At 45.3% G+C, this 20280-nt stretch overlaps 1 protein-coding gene across 3 annotated transcripts in view; it reads left to right on the top strand.

Moving 5' to 3' along the window:
- The window catches only part of GNAL (G protein subunit alpha L), a 138149-nt gene that overhangs the window by 36921 nt on the left and 80948 nt on the right, over window positions 1-20280 (top strand). The window contains exons 1-5 of one of the 3 annotated variants that reach the window (XM_046024401.1): window positions 2306-2377; window positions 3018-3264; window positions 3530-3602; window positions 4283-4337; window positions 4497-4616. In XM_046024401.1, coding sequence (XP_045880357.1) covers window positions 3123-3264; window positions 3530-3602; window positions 4283-4337; window positions 4497-4616 — 390 coding nt within the window. In that variant the 5' untranslated portion in view covers window positions 2306-2377; window positions 3018-3122. Of the gene's footprint in view, window positions 1-2305; window positions 2378-2975; window positions 3265-3529; window positions 3603-4282; window positions 4338-4496; window positions 4617-20280 lie in introns of those variants that run through there. The other 2 variants (XM_046024400.1, XM_046024399.1) reach the window with 2 other exon arrangements.

Below are 20280 nucleotides of genomic sequence, written 5' to 3'. Positions count from 1 at the left end.
AGTCCAATGCGGGGCTCCATCCCAGGACCCTGGAATCATGACCTGAGCCGAAGGCAGATGTTTAATGACTAAGCCACCCAGGCGCCCCTAAAAAGAGTAAATGTCAATCTTCAAGGCATCGTTCAAATTCAATAAAATAATGTACAAACTAAAAAAATAAAAAAATAAAAAAAATAAAATCTGATGACAAAATTCCTTTCATGAGACCCCCCCACCCTTGGAGCAGGAGTTCTCTTTGGCTTTCAGGAATTCATTCATCCATTTGACAAAGATCCAGGGGGCACCTCCTTCTGGCCACACGTAGGACACAGGTGCAGCAGATGGAAAGTACAGACTCAGGCCCCGCCCTCATGGAGGCCAAGGTCTAGCTGACTTTGGGAAAAGCTGTACATAAGCCATTACAATTCAAGGAGCTGGTGGGATGATGGAGCACGGGGAGGGGCCTAAGACTGAAGGTGGAGGGAGTAGTGAGGCTAGAAGGATAACTAGGAGGTGGCCAACTGAAGAAGATGTCCCAGATATTCCAGAAAGAAGCAGCATGTGAACCCAGTGGATAAGCCAAGGTGTTCCAGAAGTCCATATGGTTGGAGACTCAGGGCAGTGCTGGGAAGGGGTGACCCTTGAGAGCTGAGGCCACAGAGTTTACACCAACCCAGTCTTGATGGACCATGGTCAAGGACTTGACCGTGGTGGGGACAGACATGGTAGATCTGTGCTGTTACTGTGGCAACATGGGGCAGTAGACTATGAGCTGGAGGCCATTGCCAAAATCCACGTTAGATTAGTGACCTAAGACCCTAGTAATGGAAGACAGTGGAAGAGATAGCTGGTATTTAGGAAACTGACTCCATGGGACACAGGAACTGTTTGGGTTTGCGAGAAGGAAAAGGAGTCAGGAATGAGTCCTATATTCTGGTTTGGAACATCAGGGACCCTTATCACAGAGAGAGAACGGATAGGATATGGGCTGGAGGTGTGAGGGGAGGCTTAGGGCATGAGCTCAGGCTTTGGCAGGTAGAACTGGGGATCTATGTCAGGGGGATGAAAGTGGAGGTCTGCTCCAGGATGGCAGGGGACAGGCGGGTGATTTGAGCTGGAGATGTGATGTGGCCGCAGTCTGAGCTGTGTGCATAGACTATGGAGGGCACAGTCAGCCCTGCCAGGAGTGTGTGTGTCCAGGGAGAAAGAGTGTGTGGGGCCCCAGACACCTACACCAGCCAGAGGGTGAGCAGAGAGTCAAAACCACCGTGCCATGCCAGCCAAAGAACAAGACAGTCTCAAAGGACCGTCAGTGCCAGCTCCATGGAGAGGTCAAAGAAAGCAAAGACCCAAGTTCTCAGATGAAGGTTAGTGCCTGGGAGCCCACTAACGCCCCTAATGAGAACATTTTGAGCATAGGGAGGTGGGCCAAAGCCAGGCTGCTAGGAGCTGAGTGTGAACAGGAGGTCAGGAAGGACAGGTCTGAGTCAGATTCCCTTTTTAACTCTTTGGCTGCTGTGAGCAGGAGGGGTAAATGGTGGCCCTAACAAGGAGCCTGCGACATAAGGAGGTGCTGTTGGGTTTGAATGAGACACACTGACAAGTGAGGCCAGCTGTGCACCCCTCGGGGCGTGGGCTACAGAGGGAAGGGGGCAGCAGAGCGTCGGAAGCCCCCCACCCCCAGCCCCGCCGGTTGCCATTTGCTCTCTGTAAAGAAGATCAGGCCTTGCTGAATGCGAGAGAAATGTGGGTTGGGAGGAAACTGGGGCACTTGAAGACAGACGAACAAGGCCACATGGAAGAATCGGTTTGCAGGGCCTCGGGCTCCCCAGAGCCTGGAGACCACCACCGTGCCCCAACAGCGCCACAGGAAAGGAGGTAATCTCTGTCCTGGACTTCTAAGCCATCCTTCCCGCAAGTCCAAGAACGCGAGTGCAAAGCTGCGGCGGACGCACCGTCTAGACGAGCTAGTAGTAGCTGTAACCGAGGAACTCGCACTCAGCACCGTGGATGGGAACGCAGACCGGTCTCTACGCTCTTTGGTTCCAGGGCTACAGTGCCAAAGTTCGAGGCCACAGTATCTCCTAGGAAAGGAGTAGAGCTGTTCAGAGAACTGCGAAGGAGAAACGGGGGCTGGAGAGAAAGACAAGAGGCTGAGGGAGGCGGCGGCGTGGGTGCGCTGGAATAGTCTAGAAAATGAACGGAACAAAGGCGGTGTGACTGGTGAGCCTCTTACCGATCCTCCTCCCTGATAGAATATGCATGATCCTGGGCGAGTCCTCGCCAGCCTGGGAGCAGGGAGGCGTCCGAGGCAGCGGCGGGGAGCGCACTCCCAGACCCAGTCTCTCGGGCTCGGGGTGCGAGAGAGGCACGCGGCCGAGGTGCGGACCCCGCGCGGGTGAGCCTCTCGCGGGCCGGGCTCGTAGACGTCAGCTCCCGACCCCTCCAGCCCCAGTAGCGCTAGTGCCCCAGCGACATCCCCGCGAGCAGGCCAGCTCCCCTTCCCTGCCGCGCCGAGGCCCCGGGGTCGCTAGGAACCGGAAGGGGGCGCGCGTCCGACGGCTGAGGCGGCGTAGGGCGCGAGCGGGCCGGCAGGTGCGCACCGTCGCCGGGAGGGGACCGGACCTGCGCGCTCCGTGCCCCCGCGCCGCTGTCCGCCAGAACCCGGCGGGGGCGGGACCTCCTCTCGCTCCCCCGCGGGGCGCTTCCCCTGCTGCGCAGGCGGAGGCGGGGCTAAGCCGGGCTGAGCGCTGCGGGCTGCGGGCTGCGGGCGGTGCGGGCGGCGGGCGCAGCGCCACCCTGGCTGGCTCCAGCAGAGCCCGGTGCTCTCGGCCCCCATCTCCCTTCATTGTGTGCGATTTGTCCAGCAGAGAATTCTAAACCTGTATCTTTAAAAAAAAAAAAAAAAAAGGCATCTGTTGGGCTTCGCGCGTCTTCCTCGCATCCTTTTTAGTTGCGAGTTTGCGGTGGGCAGAGGGAGGGAGCAGGAACGCCTGTTCCCATCGGCAAACACCGAGAGACCAGAGCATCTCTTTCAGCCGCAAGGAAGAGAAGCCGTCGCAGGATCCACACACATCTACAACTCTCTATTGCTTTTTGTGCAAATACCTAACTCTGCCTGACGTCCATCCAAGCGGGCAGGCATGGGGTGTCTGGGCAACAGCAAGACGGCGGAAGACCAGGGCGTCGATGAAAAAGAACGACGCGAGGCCAACAAGAAGATCGAGAAGCAGTTGCAGAAGGAGCGTCTGGCTTATAAAGCGACCCACCGCCTGCTGCTACTGGGTAAGGCCGGAGGGCGCGCAGCGGCTCCCGGCCCGAGCGGAGCGCACCGCCCGGAGCGCAGCGAGCGCGGGGGCCGGGCGGGCAGGGCCGGGCGGTGGCCGCGCTCACCGCCGCCCGCCACGGGGACCCGCTCGCTCCTCCAGCCGCGAGCTGTCGTGTACTGGAAAATGCCTGAGCTGGGGTAGGGCGATTGCCGTCCGGGGGGCCAGGAGAGATGACAAGGGCATTGGGCCACGACCCCAGCATTCTTTTTGTTTGTTTGCAGGGGCTGGTGAGTCTGGGAAGAGCACGATCGTCAAACAAATGAGGATCCTGCATGTCAATGGATTTAATCCTGAGTAAGGAATGATCCATTTCGCTTTTGCTTCCAAACTGCATGCAAACTTTTTCACTTCTCTCCAGCATTTCCAAACGTGCTTTCTCTGTATAGTTAATTTGATCATCGAATAAGAGCCTTTTGGGGGAGGCGGGAGTGAGAGAGAGGCGTGTTGTTGAATTTGGTATATTTAGGCAAATCTTTCTTTTGGTAGCATCTAGATGAAAAAATAACATAACTTGCTTAACAAAATATGATTGATTAAATATTCTTGCGATGTTGGTCTGTGCTGCATTTCTTAACCAATGTCAGTATGCACTCTTCTCTATATCCTTGGTCGGTCTCTATTCCAATACATAACAATCAACAGATGGCTAAATCAAGTAATAGAGATTTACAAGTGTAGCTGTAGAGTTTTTATATCCAGTTTTCATAACAACTTAGCCATGCTTTGTTTAACCTGTGTAGTTGCTTAAAACTACATTGTAATGTATGCATTCAAGTTTGCTTAGTGTACAAATTAGGAAAGAAGTATGGTTCCCTTTCCCAGTTAAAAACTATGCAGCTGCTGTCTTGGGGGTTGATGTTGACCTCTAAGAAAACCAGTCTCGCCCCATGCTGCAGCTGGGAAGTTTAAAATCCCACTCAACCGAGTCAGTGCTAAAGGTAAATTAAGTTAATAACAATTCTCTTTTAATACAGAGAGAAGAAACAGAAAATTCTGGACATCCGGAAAAATGTTAAAGATGCTATTGTGGTAAGGATTTTTTTAAATGTTTGGTTAATAGAAAGGAAAGTAGAAAGTTAAATACTCTGCTCTCTAAAACTGTATAGACAAAAATTACATATTTTAGTTGTCATACAAGGAGCCTCAATACTGTATTTATCCATATTTTTTTTCTTCATTCCATTTTAGACAATTGTTTCAGCGATGAGTACTATCATACCTCCAGTTCCGCTGGCCAACCCAGAAAACCAATTCCGATCAGACTATATCAAGAGTATAGCTCCTATCACTGACTTTGAATATTCCCAGGTAAGTAAATCCTTCTTGAAATATTTAAAATGGTGGAAGAGAGAACCATTTTCAATGAGCTTGCTTGAGAATCCATGTTAATATTATTTTATCTTTGAGTTTCTTCAAAATCGAGCTCTCTGCCCAAGAAAAATGCTTTCCTTCGTGCCAAAATATTAACATTGGTTAAAAACATTAAAGACAATAGGGTTGTAAGAAATGCTTTTATGAAGGTATTGATGAGATAGGTAATCAGGAAAATAGCCTATCTTTGAGAAATATGGGTAGTATTTTTTCCTACATGTATTTCTAAATTAACGATGAGGCAGTTTCCCAGAGAACAAAAGAATAGAAATGACATGAGCAGAGAGAAATAGTTATGGTAAGTGACTGCTTCCGTGGGGATAATAGAAGAGAATTCAGTTCACTCTTAAGATGAGTGTCCTGTGGCCCCAATGAGAAGAGAATGCATGCTGTAAAGAAAATAGATCGCTTCTGAACGTTTATTCAATGATGGGGAAAAAAGCATAGTTTGCTTCGCATCTGCAATATTTTGGGCCGTTTTCCTAATTCTTTGGATAGCAGTATTGCTTATGTGAAACGGTGAAATGAATAATAATTGTCTCTTGTTTTGTTTACATACGTATCTTTAAAATATTGTTATTTTGTCTTTTGATTAAGCATGCACCAAAGGAAAATATATTTGTTAGATTTCTCAGAAAGTCATTTTTCTTACAGTTGTGCCAAAAGAGCATATTTGTATGTGTGCCTGTGTGTGTGTGTGTGTGTGTGTGTATACACCCAACAGTAACAGAATTTTAAAGGGTTCCTTGCCTGGCACAGTGCTCTTGAGACATTTTGCGTTCTCACAGTCCCCTCTTTGAAAGGAAGGTGATTCAGAAAGCAGCGTGTAAAATAGACAGGTCCTGCCCTGCTCTGACTGAGGTCTGGGCCAGTGTGCACCTGCTCACCTCTACTCTGCTCACTTTAGCAGAGCACACTTGTCCTGGGGGCTTTGTAGCAGGATGGCAGATAAGAATGACCCTTTTTGTGGAACATAAGGAATAGCATGGAGGACGTTCCGAGAAGGAAGGGAAAAATGAACCATGAGAGACCATGGACTCCGAGAACCAAAACGAGGGTTTCAGAGGGGAGATGGGAGGGGGATGGGTGAGCCTGGTGATGGGTATTAAGGAGGGTGCGTATTACATGGAGCACTGGGTGTTATACGCAACCAGTGAATCATGAACATGACATCATAAACCTAATGATATACTGTATGGTGACTAATATAATAATAGTAATAAAAAGGATGACCCTTTTGAAAGCTTTTATGTGCCTCCTTTCCTGTGATTTTTGCATCTGATAAGCATTCCAGTGTAGCCAGCAAGAGTTCTAGAATTTCTAACAGGAAGGAGTTAGAAGTGGCAAACTGGCTAGAAAAGGGGGCTGGGTATTTGCGGCAGCAGGCACCCTTTCTTTACTGAATTGTGTCTTTAACTGGATGGCTTGTAGGGGTAAAAGGAGATGACAGGACGGAGGTGTCCGGGTAGGACTAAAGTAATGATTCTGCTGGCTAGAGCTATAGGGTGTCGTCCAGGACTGTGTGACATTGCATCTATCGAAGAAGTTGATACTTTGGGGGGAAAATTGACTTTTATTTAAAGAAAATGTCTATTATTGTTAAAGTCATAAAAATAGAGCTAAATCCAGTATCTTAATAGTAAATATAACACAAACTTACTAAACCTAGGACTTTTGAGATTGAATCCTTGAGAAAGTCTTTTGGTGTCATAATCCAACACCTTAAGGGTTCATTTTCTTGCAGCTATAAAATAATTTTATAATAAAAATTAATTTCAGAGTTCTTTAAGAAAGAATATTAAAATAATATGTATTAAAATTACTTGAGATTGCCCCTTATAATATAAAGTCTAACCTTATCTTGAGATATCTTAATGATTCTCTCTAAAAATATGACACTTAAGTTTATCTTTTGGTTTTCGGTTTGGGGCTGGTTTTTTTTGTTTTTTGTTTTGTTGTGTTGTTGTTCATATTGCCTTCTGATTGAATTTCTTTCTTTTTTTTTAAAGATTTTATTTATTTATTTGAGAGATAGAGGGGGGAAAGTGGGGAGGAGCAGAGGGAGACAGAGAAGCAAGCAGGCTCCCCATTGAGCAGGGAACCCACCAAGGGGCCCAGTGCCTGAACCCTGGGATCATGACCTGAGCAGAAGGCAGAGGCTTAACCGACTGAGCCACCCATCCACCCCTCCATCTGAATTTCAATTGAATTATAGGAAACCTAAGCTTTAACAGAGAAGGCCAATGTAGATGATGAATAGTGCCCAGTTAGCTAACTACTGATGGGGCTTAGAGAAAGCATTCAGGGCCAGACCTCACTGGCCTCATAGGCCGGGTCTGTGTTGATCTGGGGGCACTTCAGAGAGCTCTGAGCAGGGCAATTACATGACCTCATTGTGTTTTATCAAGATCACTCTGGCTGTAGATGGAAAATGGTGCCTAGGCAGGCCAGGTTACAGTGGAACAATGGTCTGGGAATCAATTATAACGATCCATGTGTAAGATAATGGGGCAGCTTGGTGTGGTGGTGTAATTCACTGATAGGTGCCTAGTTAGTTCTTTTCTCATTCATATAACCAACACTTGTCTTTCTATGGCCTGGGGTCCATCCAGGAACCCCTTTGCTAGTGGGCACCATGCCTTTGCATCTACACATGAGGTGATAGAAAATAATCTGTTTTATGGTGACTAACATAACACAATAAAAAAATAATAATAATAAAGAGAAAATAGTCTCTGGTGATGATCATGACAGATCCCTCTCCACCTCCCAAAAAAACCCTTGCATGACACCATACCAAGAGCAATTACTTAAATTGAATTATTAATTCGTCTGTTCAGTTTTTTCCTTCTTAAAATGTGGGTATTTGATTGGCTCTTAAAATTATAGTGTGCTAGGTTTTTTTAAAATTTTTTTAAGATTTTATTTATTTATTTGACAGAGATACAGTGAGAGAGGGAACACAAGCAGGGGGAGTGGGAGGGGGAGAAGCAGGCTTCCCGCTGAGCAAGGAGCCTGAGGCAGGCTCGATCCCAGGACTCTGGGATCGTGACCTGAGCCAAAGGCAGACCTGTAACTGACTGAGCCAGTCGGGCGCCCCTTGCTAGGTTTTTAAAAGGGGAAGATGAAAAATAAGAAATGTGACAGCAGTCTGACATGTCGATCAGGGATCTGTCAGTACTGCCTGGCATTTCCTACGTTGACGTTTTATCAGAACTGTGTGCAGCATCAACCCAGAGAGGGGAGAAGGACACTATCCCCTCCTCCCTGGTAAAAGGACAGGAGGGATTTTGGTTAAGAAATAGGCTGGCACCCCGCAGGTACAGGGGCAAGGCGCAGGGAGTCTGGCTGCCCCCCGTGGGTCTTAGATCCGTCGTTCTCTAAAGACACAGCCAGAAGCGAGTGGCCTGCCACTCAGTGAGAATGGCGGTGGGAGCCACGCTCCTCAGAGAGGCTCTTAGAGGGGTGCGCATGCCCACAGAAGGGCTGGGAACCAAACCGTTCAACGCTGAGGCGCCCTCATCCTGTGTCCTCTGGGGAAGGCACTCAGAATTCTAGAACATCACATCATCCAGGTTAAGTGGTCTAGTGTCTTTTAACCAACTGAACTCTCTCATTCCCACCCCCCACCCCCCACCCCCCACCATCCAGAAAGGCTTTGAAGCCCACAATCTGTATCAGGAGCAGGTTTTCCCTCCGGAGCCCAAGCTGCCATGTCCACCTGGGTCCTAGCATTTGTCCCTGAACCTCATCAGAGCCCTCTGGATTCCCCAACACTGTTGGAAAACAGGCCACTTGTGTTAGCTCCCAGGGAATAAGCGTCTTCTCTCTGGGCTGTCCCTCTGTCCTCTTCCCCGACCACTCACACCACTCACACTGAAAACCATCCCTGAGTGCCTGTTAGGATATAACAGAATCCTCTGTCCACTTCTTCTTTAGGGAGCTGCGGGTGTAACAAGTCAGGGGCCTGACGCATCACACTGCGTTAAGAAAGGAAGGTTCCCCTCCATACAGTAAACCAGCACTTTCGCCCAAGATGGCACCCAGATCCACCTCCCAAGCATGCACTCTTTCAAGGGAATGAGGTTTAGCCTGCGTTTTAAAAGAGAAAGTGGGTAGTGAACTCTTAGAGATTCGTATATGTGACATCGGAGAGAAAAGTCATCTTGGATCGTTTCAGATGTCATGAGTAAACTGAGATGACTGTACAGGGGTGCCCTGGGGCTGTGCTCTGAGCACACTGTTCTCCCACCTCAGCTGCCCCTGGAGCGATCCTAAACCACGGGGTGGGGAGCACTGCCCTGAACCAGAGCCCAAGGGGAGACCAGCCTCACGGGGCTCAGGCTGCCTCTGTGCTTTCAAATGCCAAGGCAGGATCTAGAAAGAACGTCCGCCTGGGACAGGAATGCTCCAGAGACACCTACCTGCCCAGGACCTCTGAGTCTGCGGACTGGACAGTGTCCCTGTCTCGAGGGAATATACTGGAGCCAGATCACCTGGGCTCAGATGCTGACCTTCCTGCCACTGTGCGACCTTGAGCAAATCACCTCCTTGCTGTCTGCCTTTACTCAACCATGAAATGAGTGTAGATGATCATAATACCGACTGCGTGACATTGTTAGGAGGCTGGAAGCCGTGATGGCCTGTGGGAGGGGCACCTTCAGGATCTGCATTACTGCTGTGTGGAAGGGCAGGAGCTCTGGAATTGACTGGGTGCCTCCATGCCTGGCTGGCGCTCTTCATCACCATCCATTGTCCCAAGCCCCGGTGGCCTCAGATCAACTCCCAACTGCCTACACACTGTCCACTCCTCTCTGCCACACTGTCCACTTCTCTCTCCCCGAGAAGGGGAGACAGCTGAACCCTCTGGCTATTCCCCCACCAGCCAGCCCCACACTGCAGCCCTGCCTTGAGCCAGCACCTATAAACCATGTCCTCGGTCCATACCAAGAGCTGATGTCCCCAACACCTCACAACATACCTGGGAGGAGGTGACCGTAATTACCCCCAGAAAGCCATCAAGCCATGGGCTGGCCCTGACTGCTCGGGAACTCTGGCCTGCAGGCCTCCTCACAGCACCGACGTCAGGGTGGGAGGTCTCCCAGGCAGTGTCCCACCTGGCCTCTGTCACCCAAAGCTCCACCCCCCAACTCCCCTCGCCATCCCTCCCCCACCCCCACATCTCAGCCCTCTTCCTCCTCCTTCACTTACTTCCAGTCAGATTTTCTGGAAGTAACATCAGTGGTCTTCCTCCTTTTCCACCAGCTCTGCCCGTCTTTTTCCTCCCCTTCCGCTCTGTGCCTTGCCTAGTGACAGGTTCTCTGAGGCCACCTGGAACTGCCCTAGATTTGCCAGATCTCTGTCCGACTTTTCATCTTTCTCTCTGGGGCTACAGTCTGTGCCCAGTTTTGCCACAAACTCCAGCAAGCTTCTGGCTCATTCTTGTAACCCAGTACTCACCTCAACATAGGCTTTCTAATAATAGAAAGATGAGCTGTATCCTGAAATACCCCCTCCCCCCACAACCCCCACAAGGGAAGTTAATACTGAAATGCAACGAATGTCAAGAACAGGTGTCTCCTCAGGAAGGTTATCAGCATTTGACTTTCTAAATAAAATGTTTCATATGCCCTAGGTATGTTCTCAAGTATTTTTTTTTTAATTCCAGAAAAAGTTTTTTGTTTTTTGTTTTTTTTTTAATAAACAGCAACCATTCTTTTTTTTAATTTGCACAGCTGGGTTTTGTTTTGTTTTGTTTTGTTTTTTCCTTTTCTGAAGTTTGCTGAAAGTGGTGAGTGCCTGTGTCTTGGAGCAAGGCCACCATACTGATTCTATAGGGCATTGTCAAAGTCATATTTTAAAAACAGCGCTGTTGAAAATAAATTATTGGTGAGGTCTTAGAGACCACCTAGTCTGAGAGCTCCCACTGAGGAAACAACAGCAACAGAGAGAAAGAACTTGCCAGGGAGGCAAGAAGTTTGATTTCTTGCTGTGCATGGAGCACTATGGTAGTTGGCAAAGATGGAACATGGCTTCCCTGGCTATTTCCTTCCGGTGAGAGCCTTTTGTAACAGAGTAGTCTGAACAGCAGTCTTCAGTGGGATAACACTGATGATCCCCAAGACTTTTTCTGCCAAAACTGAGTGTGAAGGTGCTGCTGAGGGGGAGGAGTGAGATGAACAAGAGGTTACCTCAGCTCCTCTTTCTTCTTCAGTATTTAGTCAGTGAACTTAAGCGTCTCTGGATACCAAGATCCTCAAAGAGCTCATCATCTAGAAGGAATACAGGCTTATAAACAAGGTTGATGGTATTGTATAATGCCACAATAGAGGTGTTTGTGGGGAGATAATGGAAGTATGTGGGGGCCCCACCTGACCAGCTTCATTCTGAACCAAGGCCGGAGGATTTGGGCCTCCTCCTCAAGGCTATGGAGAATTCATCCAGTGATTCTAGTCAGGGACTGACAAAATGCAGGTTCTCTTTGGAAAGACCAGTCCTGAACTGTGGCATGTCTGCTCGTGGCATGGTGCTCTGAGTGTTAATCTCTCTTTGGGCAAAGGACATCTCCCTCCATCAGAAACCTGCTTCCAAGCCTTACGTTGCTTGTGTCTAAATGCAAGGAAGATGGAACCCCCATACCTCATTCTGCACATCTGGAATACTAATGAAAGGAATTGCTGTTAATTTAATAAAATATTTCCATTGGATCCATCAACTACACTAGAGCTTCAATAAGGATGTTTTTCTAAAATTCCATTTTTTTTCTTTCAAACATTGTCATAAGGGTTTTCCTAACAAATAATAACTTTTTATTTTGAGACAATTTTAAACTTACCCCCAAAATGCAAAAGTAGTACCAAGAACTCACAGACATTCATCAGACAGATTCATTAATAGCTAGTTGGCCGTATTTGTTTCCCCATTCTATGCGCAGGAACACACATTTTCACTAACCGTTTCAGAGTTGACTGCAGACTATGTGCTCCTTTCCCTTTAAATACTGTGCTGTGGATTTCCTATGAACAAGGACATGCATGTTTATAACCACAGTACGGTTATCAAAATGAAGAGATTTAACATTGATACCCTCTTGTTTTGTAACCTACAAATGTTGTTCAGATTTGACCAGTTGTCCCAGTAATAATACAGTGAAGTTATAGTAATAATAATGATAGTGATGACTTTGGTCAATAATCCAATCCAGCATCAAGCACAAATTCAATTTCCATTTTTCCTTATACATGTATAAGCAGTTCCTCGGCTCTCCTTTCTGGCACAACATTGACCGGACATTAATTTTGTGGAGTGCCCTCACTGTGGCTCGTCTGATGTGTCCTGACCAGAGGCGATTAGGGCTTTGGCAGCAAAAGCACAGGAGTGACCCTGTGTCCTTCCTAGTGCATCACAGACATGAACAATGAATCTCTTACTGAAGGTGGGGTCTGCTGCCCTTTTCTCCCCTCTGTAATTCCAAAGTATGTTCTAAGAATGTTTTTGGGGGATTGTATAAATACCCTGTTCTTTTTTTTCTTTTTAAGATTATATTTATTTATTTATTTGACAGACAGAGATCACAAGTAAGCAGAGAGGCAGGCAGGGAGAGAGAGGGGAAGCATGCTCCCCGCTGAGCAGAGAGCCCGATGTGGTGCTCAATCCCAGGACCCTGAGATCATGACCTGAGCCAAAGGCAGAGACTTTAGCCCACTGAGCTACCCAGGCACCCCTAAATATCCTGTTCTTATCAAAACATTCACACTCTCTAATTTTAGCAGACTAATAAATTTTTTGTGCAATACATATTGAAAGGGTAAGCTGGAAGCAACTTTTTTGGCCATTTCTAAATACTGCAGTGATAACCAAATACAATGTAGGTCATGAGTCTACCTTCACATAATAAAAAAGCACATCACTCCGTGTTCTTAATAATATAAGCGTGTGGAACGACCTCTGACCTAGACCAACACACCAAGAAATCCGGGCTGGAGGCACAAGGCAAGTCTTCCTTACAATGTTTTTCCTGACAAAAGACACATTTTCAGGGTCCCAAAGTAAGGCAACGTATTTTGTTTTGTTTTGTTTTTAATTTCTGATACATTTTAAGGGTCACAAAGTGAGACACCGTATTTTTTTTTAATTCCTTAAGTAAGATGTCATCGAAACTTAAAATCTTTTGACAGTGTGAGGTTTTTGTTGTCAAGGCTCACCTCAAATTTTGATATATTGGGAGTTTGTCCCTCGGCTTACCAAAGATGAAGTTCACTTCAAAGGACACTTGATTTTTTCAGAAGAATGTGACATTGAGAGTACCTTAGCATTAAAGCACGTTGTCCTTATCGTTGCTCGTTTTATGTAACTGTGAGAGAAAATATCTTGAACTTTGCAGTTGTCTTTCAGAAAATGGTGGAAGGTACAGACAAGTAAGCTGTTCTTTCGACATGAAGCCTTGAATGAGTTGACACGTGTGATTTGTGAGAAAGGTATACTGAGATTTTAAGAAGCAGAATAATGAATTTACTCCTGAAAAGATTCCTCTAAAACACTGACTTTTAAATTTTTTTCGTTTTGCATGAGAGCATCATCCAGAATGTGTGGGGTTTTTTTCCTCACCTCTTAAAATAATCCTGTACATTTTTTTTTATTCTGCCCTTATTATAGCACTTGGATTAAATTAAATCGACTTCATGCATAAAATTTTCACTACACAAAGCAGTTTCATTTTTTAAGTTGTATTTGTGGGTTTTTTGAATAGGAAGTATTTGTACATGGCACAAAATCCAAAAGACGTAAAGATGAGTGAAAAGTCTCTCTCATAATCTTGCCCTCAGACACCGAATCTCACACCCAGAGACAACCTATGTGGCATAAAATTGACTTAAGACCCTGAGAGAGCAATCCTTTCAATGTGTTTTTAATCTCACAGTGAGTAGTCAGTTATAAAACACAATTGCAGGGCCGCCTGGGTGGCTCAGTGGGTTAAAGCCTCTGCCTTCGGCTCAGGTCATGATTCCAGGGTCCTGGGATCAAGTCCTGCTTTGGGCTCTCTGCTCAGCAGGGAGCCTGCTTCCCCCTCTCTGCTTGCCTCTCTGCCTACTTGTGATCTCTGCCTGTCAAGTAAATAAATAAAATCTTTAAAAATAAATAAATAAATAATAAAGCACAATAGCCATTAATTTTATTGGTACGGAGGACAGATCTAGCCTGAATCGCCAAGTAAATGTTTTTGAAATAAAATTTAACATGAAAGATTTAACATTAAATTGTAAGGTAACTGTCTTACTGCTTGGGCAAAATGCCAGAGTACTTGATTATGAAAATATAGAAAGATTGTGTTAGGCATCCATGAAATATCCACCTTTTATTTTTTATTTTTTTTTTTTTAAGATTTATTTATTTGGCAGAGAGAGATTACAAGTAGGCAGAGAGGCAGGCAGAGAGAGAGAGAGGAGGAAGCAGGCTCCCAGCCAAGCAGAGAGCCGGATGCGGGGCTCGATCCCAGGACCCTGGGATCATGACCTGAGCCGAAGGCAGAGGCTTTAACCCGCTGAGCCACCCAGGCGCCCCAATATCCACCTTTTAAAGGATATCCACAGCCTTCATGCCTCTGAGGGGAACCTTACAGTATACAATTAACCCCAGCAGAACACCTGGAGGGCATTTGACCCTCAGGGTCTGCATGGCTAATAACCTATCAGAGCAGCTGGGGGCCCTTTGGGGCTGTTTCTCTGGCCACGCAGGATCGGACTGCATGCCTTTCTTGCATTAGTTTCCCATTCATTCCTTACCCATCCTGTAGTGTTCCTTCTTGGCTTTAGGACATTCGGTCCCTCCCATGCTTCCCAGCCCTTGAAATCTCTGCACAAGGAGAAATCCCTGGTCTTCTCCCATGTGACGTGCTGATGTCCATCAGCACATCGTACGTTGTCCCTCCTGCCCCCCCCCCATTCTTGCTTTACCACCTGCAAAACCCGCTTGATATTTTCTTCTTACTCTACCTGAACCACCAAGATTCCCAGAAGATTCTGGATGCTGTCTCTCTGTCCTTATCTAAATAGTGACTTGCTGAAGGTCCGTTTCGAACTCTCAGTAAATCCTCAGTTAATGCCTAGTGGTTAAAATAACTAAAGAAAGGTCTTATTTGTTCCATTTAAATTCCTCCAATTAACAAGGCTTAAACTCACTCCAAAAGCAGATTATTTGTCGTGATTTCAAATGTTTACCTGTCCTTTTTATTTAAAGTTCGGGTCTTGGTCATGTTGTGTTTGGCCACTAAATAATACCTTTATTGGGCATTGAATCCATCCCCTCCTGGCTTGCTGTGACATTTACCACCAAGTTATGCTCAAAAAATGTGTCCCAAAAAACTCCCCAAAAGGTAACTGCCATGTGCTCAACACTGTGCTTAGGACTGTGAGTTGCACAAAGTTATACCAAGACTTCTAGCTTCAGGAATCCGAGGACCCAGTGAAGAAACAAAATGCACATACAGCAACATCTCCAGTATGTGTTGTAGAATGAATGTAGGATGATGTAGAATGAATGAACAACCCAGTGTCGTGTGATGTCATGCTGCCTCACGTGGGATAGACTAGAGGCTGTGTAGCCACTCAGGATGACAGGGCTCAGACCAAAGGCTTCAAGGTCACACTGATGTGGTGGGGCTGCTGGGAGAGTTGTGTTTTCACCAGCAAAGCAGGAATAGCCAAGGACAGTGGTGGGAAAAAACCAGCTTAGCTCAAGTCCAGCTGAGTGTTGAAAGGAGATGGAGGGTTAGGGAGTTGGGACGCAGGCTGCCACCCAGCTAGAATACTTTTTATTCATTATATTTAAAAAAACATGACACACTGTGTATTTGGAGCATGGCTGCTGGGGTACTGAACAAGAGAGCACAGACAGGAGGAGATCCTGGCAATCCACAGACTCACACGTGCACTCATCTGGTCAGGAAGCGCATCTCCATCCCCAAATCAAGATACATTTGCCAGAGTAGCCGCTTCCCTGTCCTTCAGGACTCAGGAGCTGCGAACTTGGCTGAACCCAGGGTGCACCCCTGGTCTATCGGCTCTGTTCCATGGTGTTAGGAAAAACAGAGACTGTCATCCTTTAGCTTAAGTAGTGAAGTCACAGTTGTGGCAGTCACCTTATGACACACGCACATAATTACTGAGTCTTTAAAGACGTGTCAGTAGTAAAAGTTGTGTTCAGGCTCACTGTCTTTTCTTCGTTCTACAAAGCACATAGATACAGGAAAAGAAAAGATAAATAAATATGCTGGTTGGTTCACTCATTTCCATTGGAACTTGCTCATCCCAGACTGAAGTGAAATGAACCTTACCCAAATCTTGTTTATCCTACATATGTATCCACGTACACATCTAACACACACACACACACACACACACACACACACTCTCCCACAAAGCCTGAATCCTGCACAAAGTATTATGTAAGTTATGAACAGTGTTTTAAGCATATTACACTTAGTTCAATGATTGTGCTTCAAAAATACCTAAAAAGAATGAAAGATGTTACACAGCAAAAACTACTTTTACGGCTATCTCTGGAGAAGGAAAACGGGCATTTTTCTCTTTATTTTTCTTCCCCTGCTTCCATCCATCCACCAGAAAAGAGAGTGATGTTTGGTTTCAAAAATGACTTTTACCATCTCCTGATTCTCTGTTGGGTTCTAGAACTATCTATGCAATCTCAGTCAAATGAGTATTTGTAGAAAAACAAGAATTGCTCCTTGCGTTTTCATTTTTATCAAAAATAATATTAGCAGTTTTATGGAGTTGTTATTGGGTTTCATTTATTTTTACCCCCAACAGTGTGTTTGTTACTCTAAAGAATACCTTTGGTGTAAATATGATTGATTTGAGAAATTACTGGGAGAGGCCTAACCCCTCTTTCTTAAGCTTCCTCTTCTTACCCAGTATCCTAAATTTTGACATTATCTAAATGTCCTATTGCTTTGCATTTTAAATGATTACCTATCATTTCAAAGTACTAGGTCTTACATTTCTGTAGTTTAAAAAAAAAATAGTTCTTAAACCGTTATATTTGTATTTGTTTTTATTAAACTATGTAATTGCTTACCTGAGAAACAAAAATGACTCAACTGGCACCTGCATCGACTTGAATGAATTAAGTCAATAAAGATTATCATCAGTGTTTCCTATTTTTACTGTTACAAAGTTACCGTTAATTAGTATGTCATATCATCACGTGAATTTCTCTAATTTACTAGAAGATATTATCTTACAAATTAACCATTATCAGTTTTATCTGCATAGCATTCAATTCCATTCGGTTCTTCAAGAATGATGAAGGAGTCAGGAACTTGGAAATACCGAGGTGAATTTTTATGTACCCAGAAGGAGTGACAGGGTGCACAGGGTTTGAATAAATAACCAGGACACTTTGAGAGGTGTTGTCCATGCAGAAGAAAGTGGGATTTGCCTGTGAGGGAGCAGTTGGTGGCCTGTTCTGGGCAAGTGATGCTTGGACCAGACTTTGAAGAATGAATGAGTTTGGCAGGTAGACCCGAGATGGAGGGCAGTGTGACCAGAGTAACACCACGTACAAAGTGTGACACATCCGAGGAGTCTTTCTCACAACTAGAATTTAGAAAGAGAGTCTAGCCCTGCAGAAGTATCATGGTGAGACATTCTTAGAGTCGTGGCTGTCTTGAAGTGAATTGTTATGTAATTCAGCTGGAGACTTTTATACTTTCTCTAGTGTAAAATGTTATAGTATGAATGCTGTGGTAGAAATAAATAAAATCAGGTCTACAGATCATAGAAAAGAATTACAAAAAAAAATTTAGAAAATGGATGAGCTTCGATAGAAGGATGCTTTAAATGGTCCAAGTCGATTTCACTGAGAATAAAATTGCAAATGCTTTGTCTTTAGCCAAATGACTACTTGTGCTTCTCTGGTGGTTTTTGTGACCTAGAAATTTGGGAGACTCAATCTTTTTTTTTTTTTTTAAAGATTTTATTTATTTATTTGACAGAGAGAGAGATCACAAGTAGGCAGAGAGGCAGGCAGAGAGAGAGGAGGAAGCAGGCTCCCTGCAGAGCAGAGAGCCCGATGCGGGGCTCGATCCCAGGACCCTGAGATCATGACCTGAGACGAAGGCAGCGGCTTAATCCACTGAGCTACCCAGGCGCCCCTGGGAGACTCAATCTTTGCAAGGTTCTACTTTAAGTCCTTGCTCTGGCCTCAGCACTACTCTTACCCCAGTTGGTCATGGCTCATATGCAGTTGACTTCTTCCCCTCATTTGACCACAGCTCCTCTCTATTCTCTTTGACGGCTTCTCCTTGATTCATAGCATTTCACTTGGAAGTGAACTTAGGTGTGTCCAGTCTAGACTTAAGTGTGGACTTACTTTATAGATGAGCGAGATGTGACAGCAGAACTTTAAGAGACTTGTCTGGACTCATCCAGATGTGTTGATGCAAGGGTCAAATCAGGGCTAGAACAGAGTCTCCTAATCCTTGTTCAGTTCTCTTTTCATTGTTTCCATTCTCATCTCATTGTTTTCATTTTCATCTCATTCAGCTCTTTTCTTGTCGTTTTCATTAAATTTGTATAGCAGACTTTTATTCCCTACTAAATGAATAATAAATTACCAGTGGGACTACCTCAAACTTAAAAGGTTTTACTTAGCAAAGGAAACCATCAACAAAACACAACACTTCAATAAAATGAAACAGCAACTGACCTCAGGGAAGAAGAGATTTGCAGCGGATACAACCAGTAAGGTATAAAGAATTCATAGAACCCAACCCAGAAAGAATTTAATTTTAAAAAATAGAAAAATTATTTGAATAGACATTTCTCAAAAAAACATACAGATGGCCAAAGACACAGGAAAAGATGCTAAACACCACTCATCATCAGGGAAATACAAATCAAACCCCCAAAGACATTTCACCTCACACCTGTCAGAATGGTTCTTACAAAAAAGACCAGAACTAACAATTGTTGGTGAGGATCTGGATTAAAGGGAGCTCTCATACACTGTTGGTGGAAATACAGATTGGTATGGCCACTGTGGAAAACAATGTGGAGATTCCTCAAAAGCTGAAAAGTAGAGCTACCATGTTGATGTAGCAATGCCATTTCTGGGTATTTATCCAAAGAAAACAAAAACACTAATTTTAAAAAAATGCACATTGCTATGTTTATTGCAGTCTTATTTACAGTAGTGAAGATATGGGAGCAACTTAAGCATCCATCCATAGGTAATGGATCTACAATGGAATATTACTCAGCCCTGAAAAAGAATGAGAGCTTGCCATTTGTGACAAACATAGAGGGACCTAGAGGGCTGTATGCTAATTGAAATAAATCAGATAGAGAAAGATAAATACCATGTAATTTGACTTATATGCGGAATCTCTGAAACAAAACAAACAAAACAGCAACAGAGTCATACATGACAAAGGACAATCTGGTGGTTGCCCCAGGAGAGAGGAGGGAGCTGGGGGGAGGGGTGAAATGGGGGAGGGGATTCAAAGGTACAAATGTACAAATTACAAAAAGAGAAAGTGCCTATCTATTACCGTTTTTGACCTACAGTTGGCAGTTTCATGTGGCTTAACCTTACAGTTGGGTTCCAACCAGCAGTCTTCAGTCCCTCCCATCCCCTGCTCCCCAGAGATGGCCTTGCATATGTACAGCAGGTCATCGATGAAGGCCACCATCACTGGCCAGGCTGCAGCAGGGCAAAGCTCTTCCCTTCTTGTTCCAGAAGTCTCCCTCTCCTCTACCTTTCTGCTTCACTCTGGTCAGTACCGTCTACGGGGTTCCCCCTTCTCATCGTCCTCTCTCCTCTGAGGTGTTTCTCCTCACATCCTAGTCTCCTCATACGTTTGGGAAGAAGCCTTCCAAGGAGCCATCATCTCCTGTGGAAGCCTTCCCTGGCTGGGAGGTGAGAGGTGGCAAATCCTCCTGTTCGCTGGCTCCTCAGGGTCCCCTTGTCTGCATGCCACACGTCCCACGTCCCATGCCCTGATCCATTTAATTCGAGCTGCTTCAGTGCTCGTTGGGTCGAAGTTACACATTCTTGGTGGCCAAGGACATGACAGGTTTGCTTGTTTCCAGTCGTAACGAGAACGTCAAGCCATCTGCGTAAAGGATTTGGTGTGTAGTTACCCTGAGAGAGTCTCAGGCTATGTTGGAGGTGAGAGGTAAACAGGAAGGAGCTCTGTGTAACTAGTCTCTGAACTAGTTCCCTTAGTTGGTTTGGTATCCTTTCTTCAGACCCTCATTTGAAAAGAAAGGAAGCAAAAATAGTGCCAGAAATTTAATAATAATAGCTTTACATATATAGTTGTATTAAGACAGTTGTATCTGAGTCATTTTGTTGGCTAGAGGAAAGGTTCCTTAACGTTATGGAGCTTCTTGTCTTATTTCTTTTTTTGTTTGTTTGTTTGTTTTTAAAGATTTTATTTATTTATTTGACAGAGAGAGACCACAAGTAGATAGAGAGGCAGGCAGAGAGAGAGAGAGAGAGGGAAGCAGGCTCGCCACTGAGCAGAGAGCCCGATGTGGGACTCGATCCCAGGACCCTGAGATCATGACCTAAGCCGAAG

This window comes from Meles meles, chromosome 12, assembly GCF_922984935.1.
Source record: "Meles meles chromosome 12, mMelMel3.1 paternal haplotype, whole genome shotgun sequence".
NCBI lineage: Eukaryota > Metazoa > Chordata > Mammalia > Carnivora > Mustelidae > Meles > Meles meles.
Note: the sequence above shows the minus strand (reverse complement) of the source record. Positions and strands in the feature narration are given on the sequence as shown.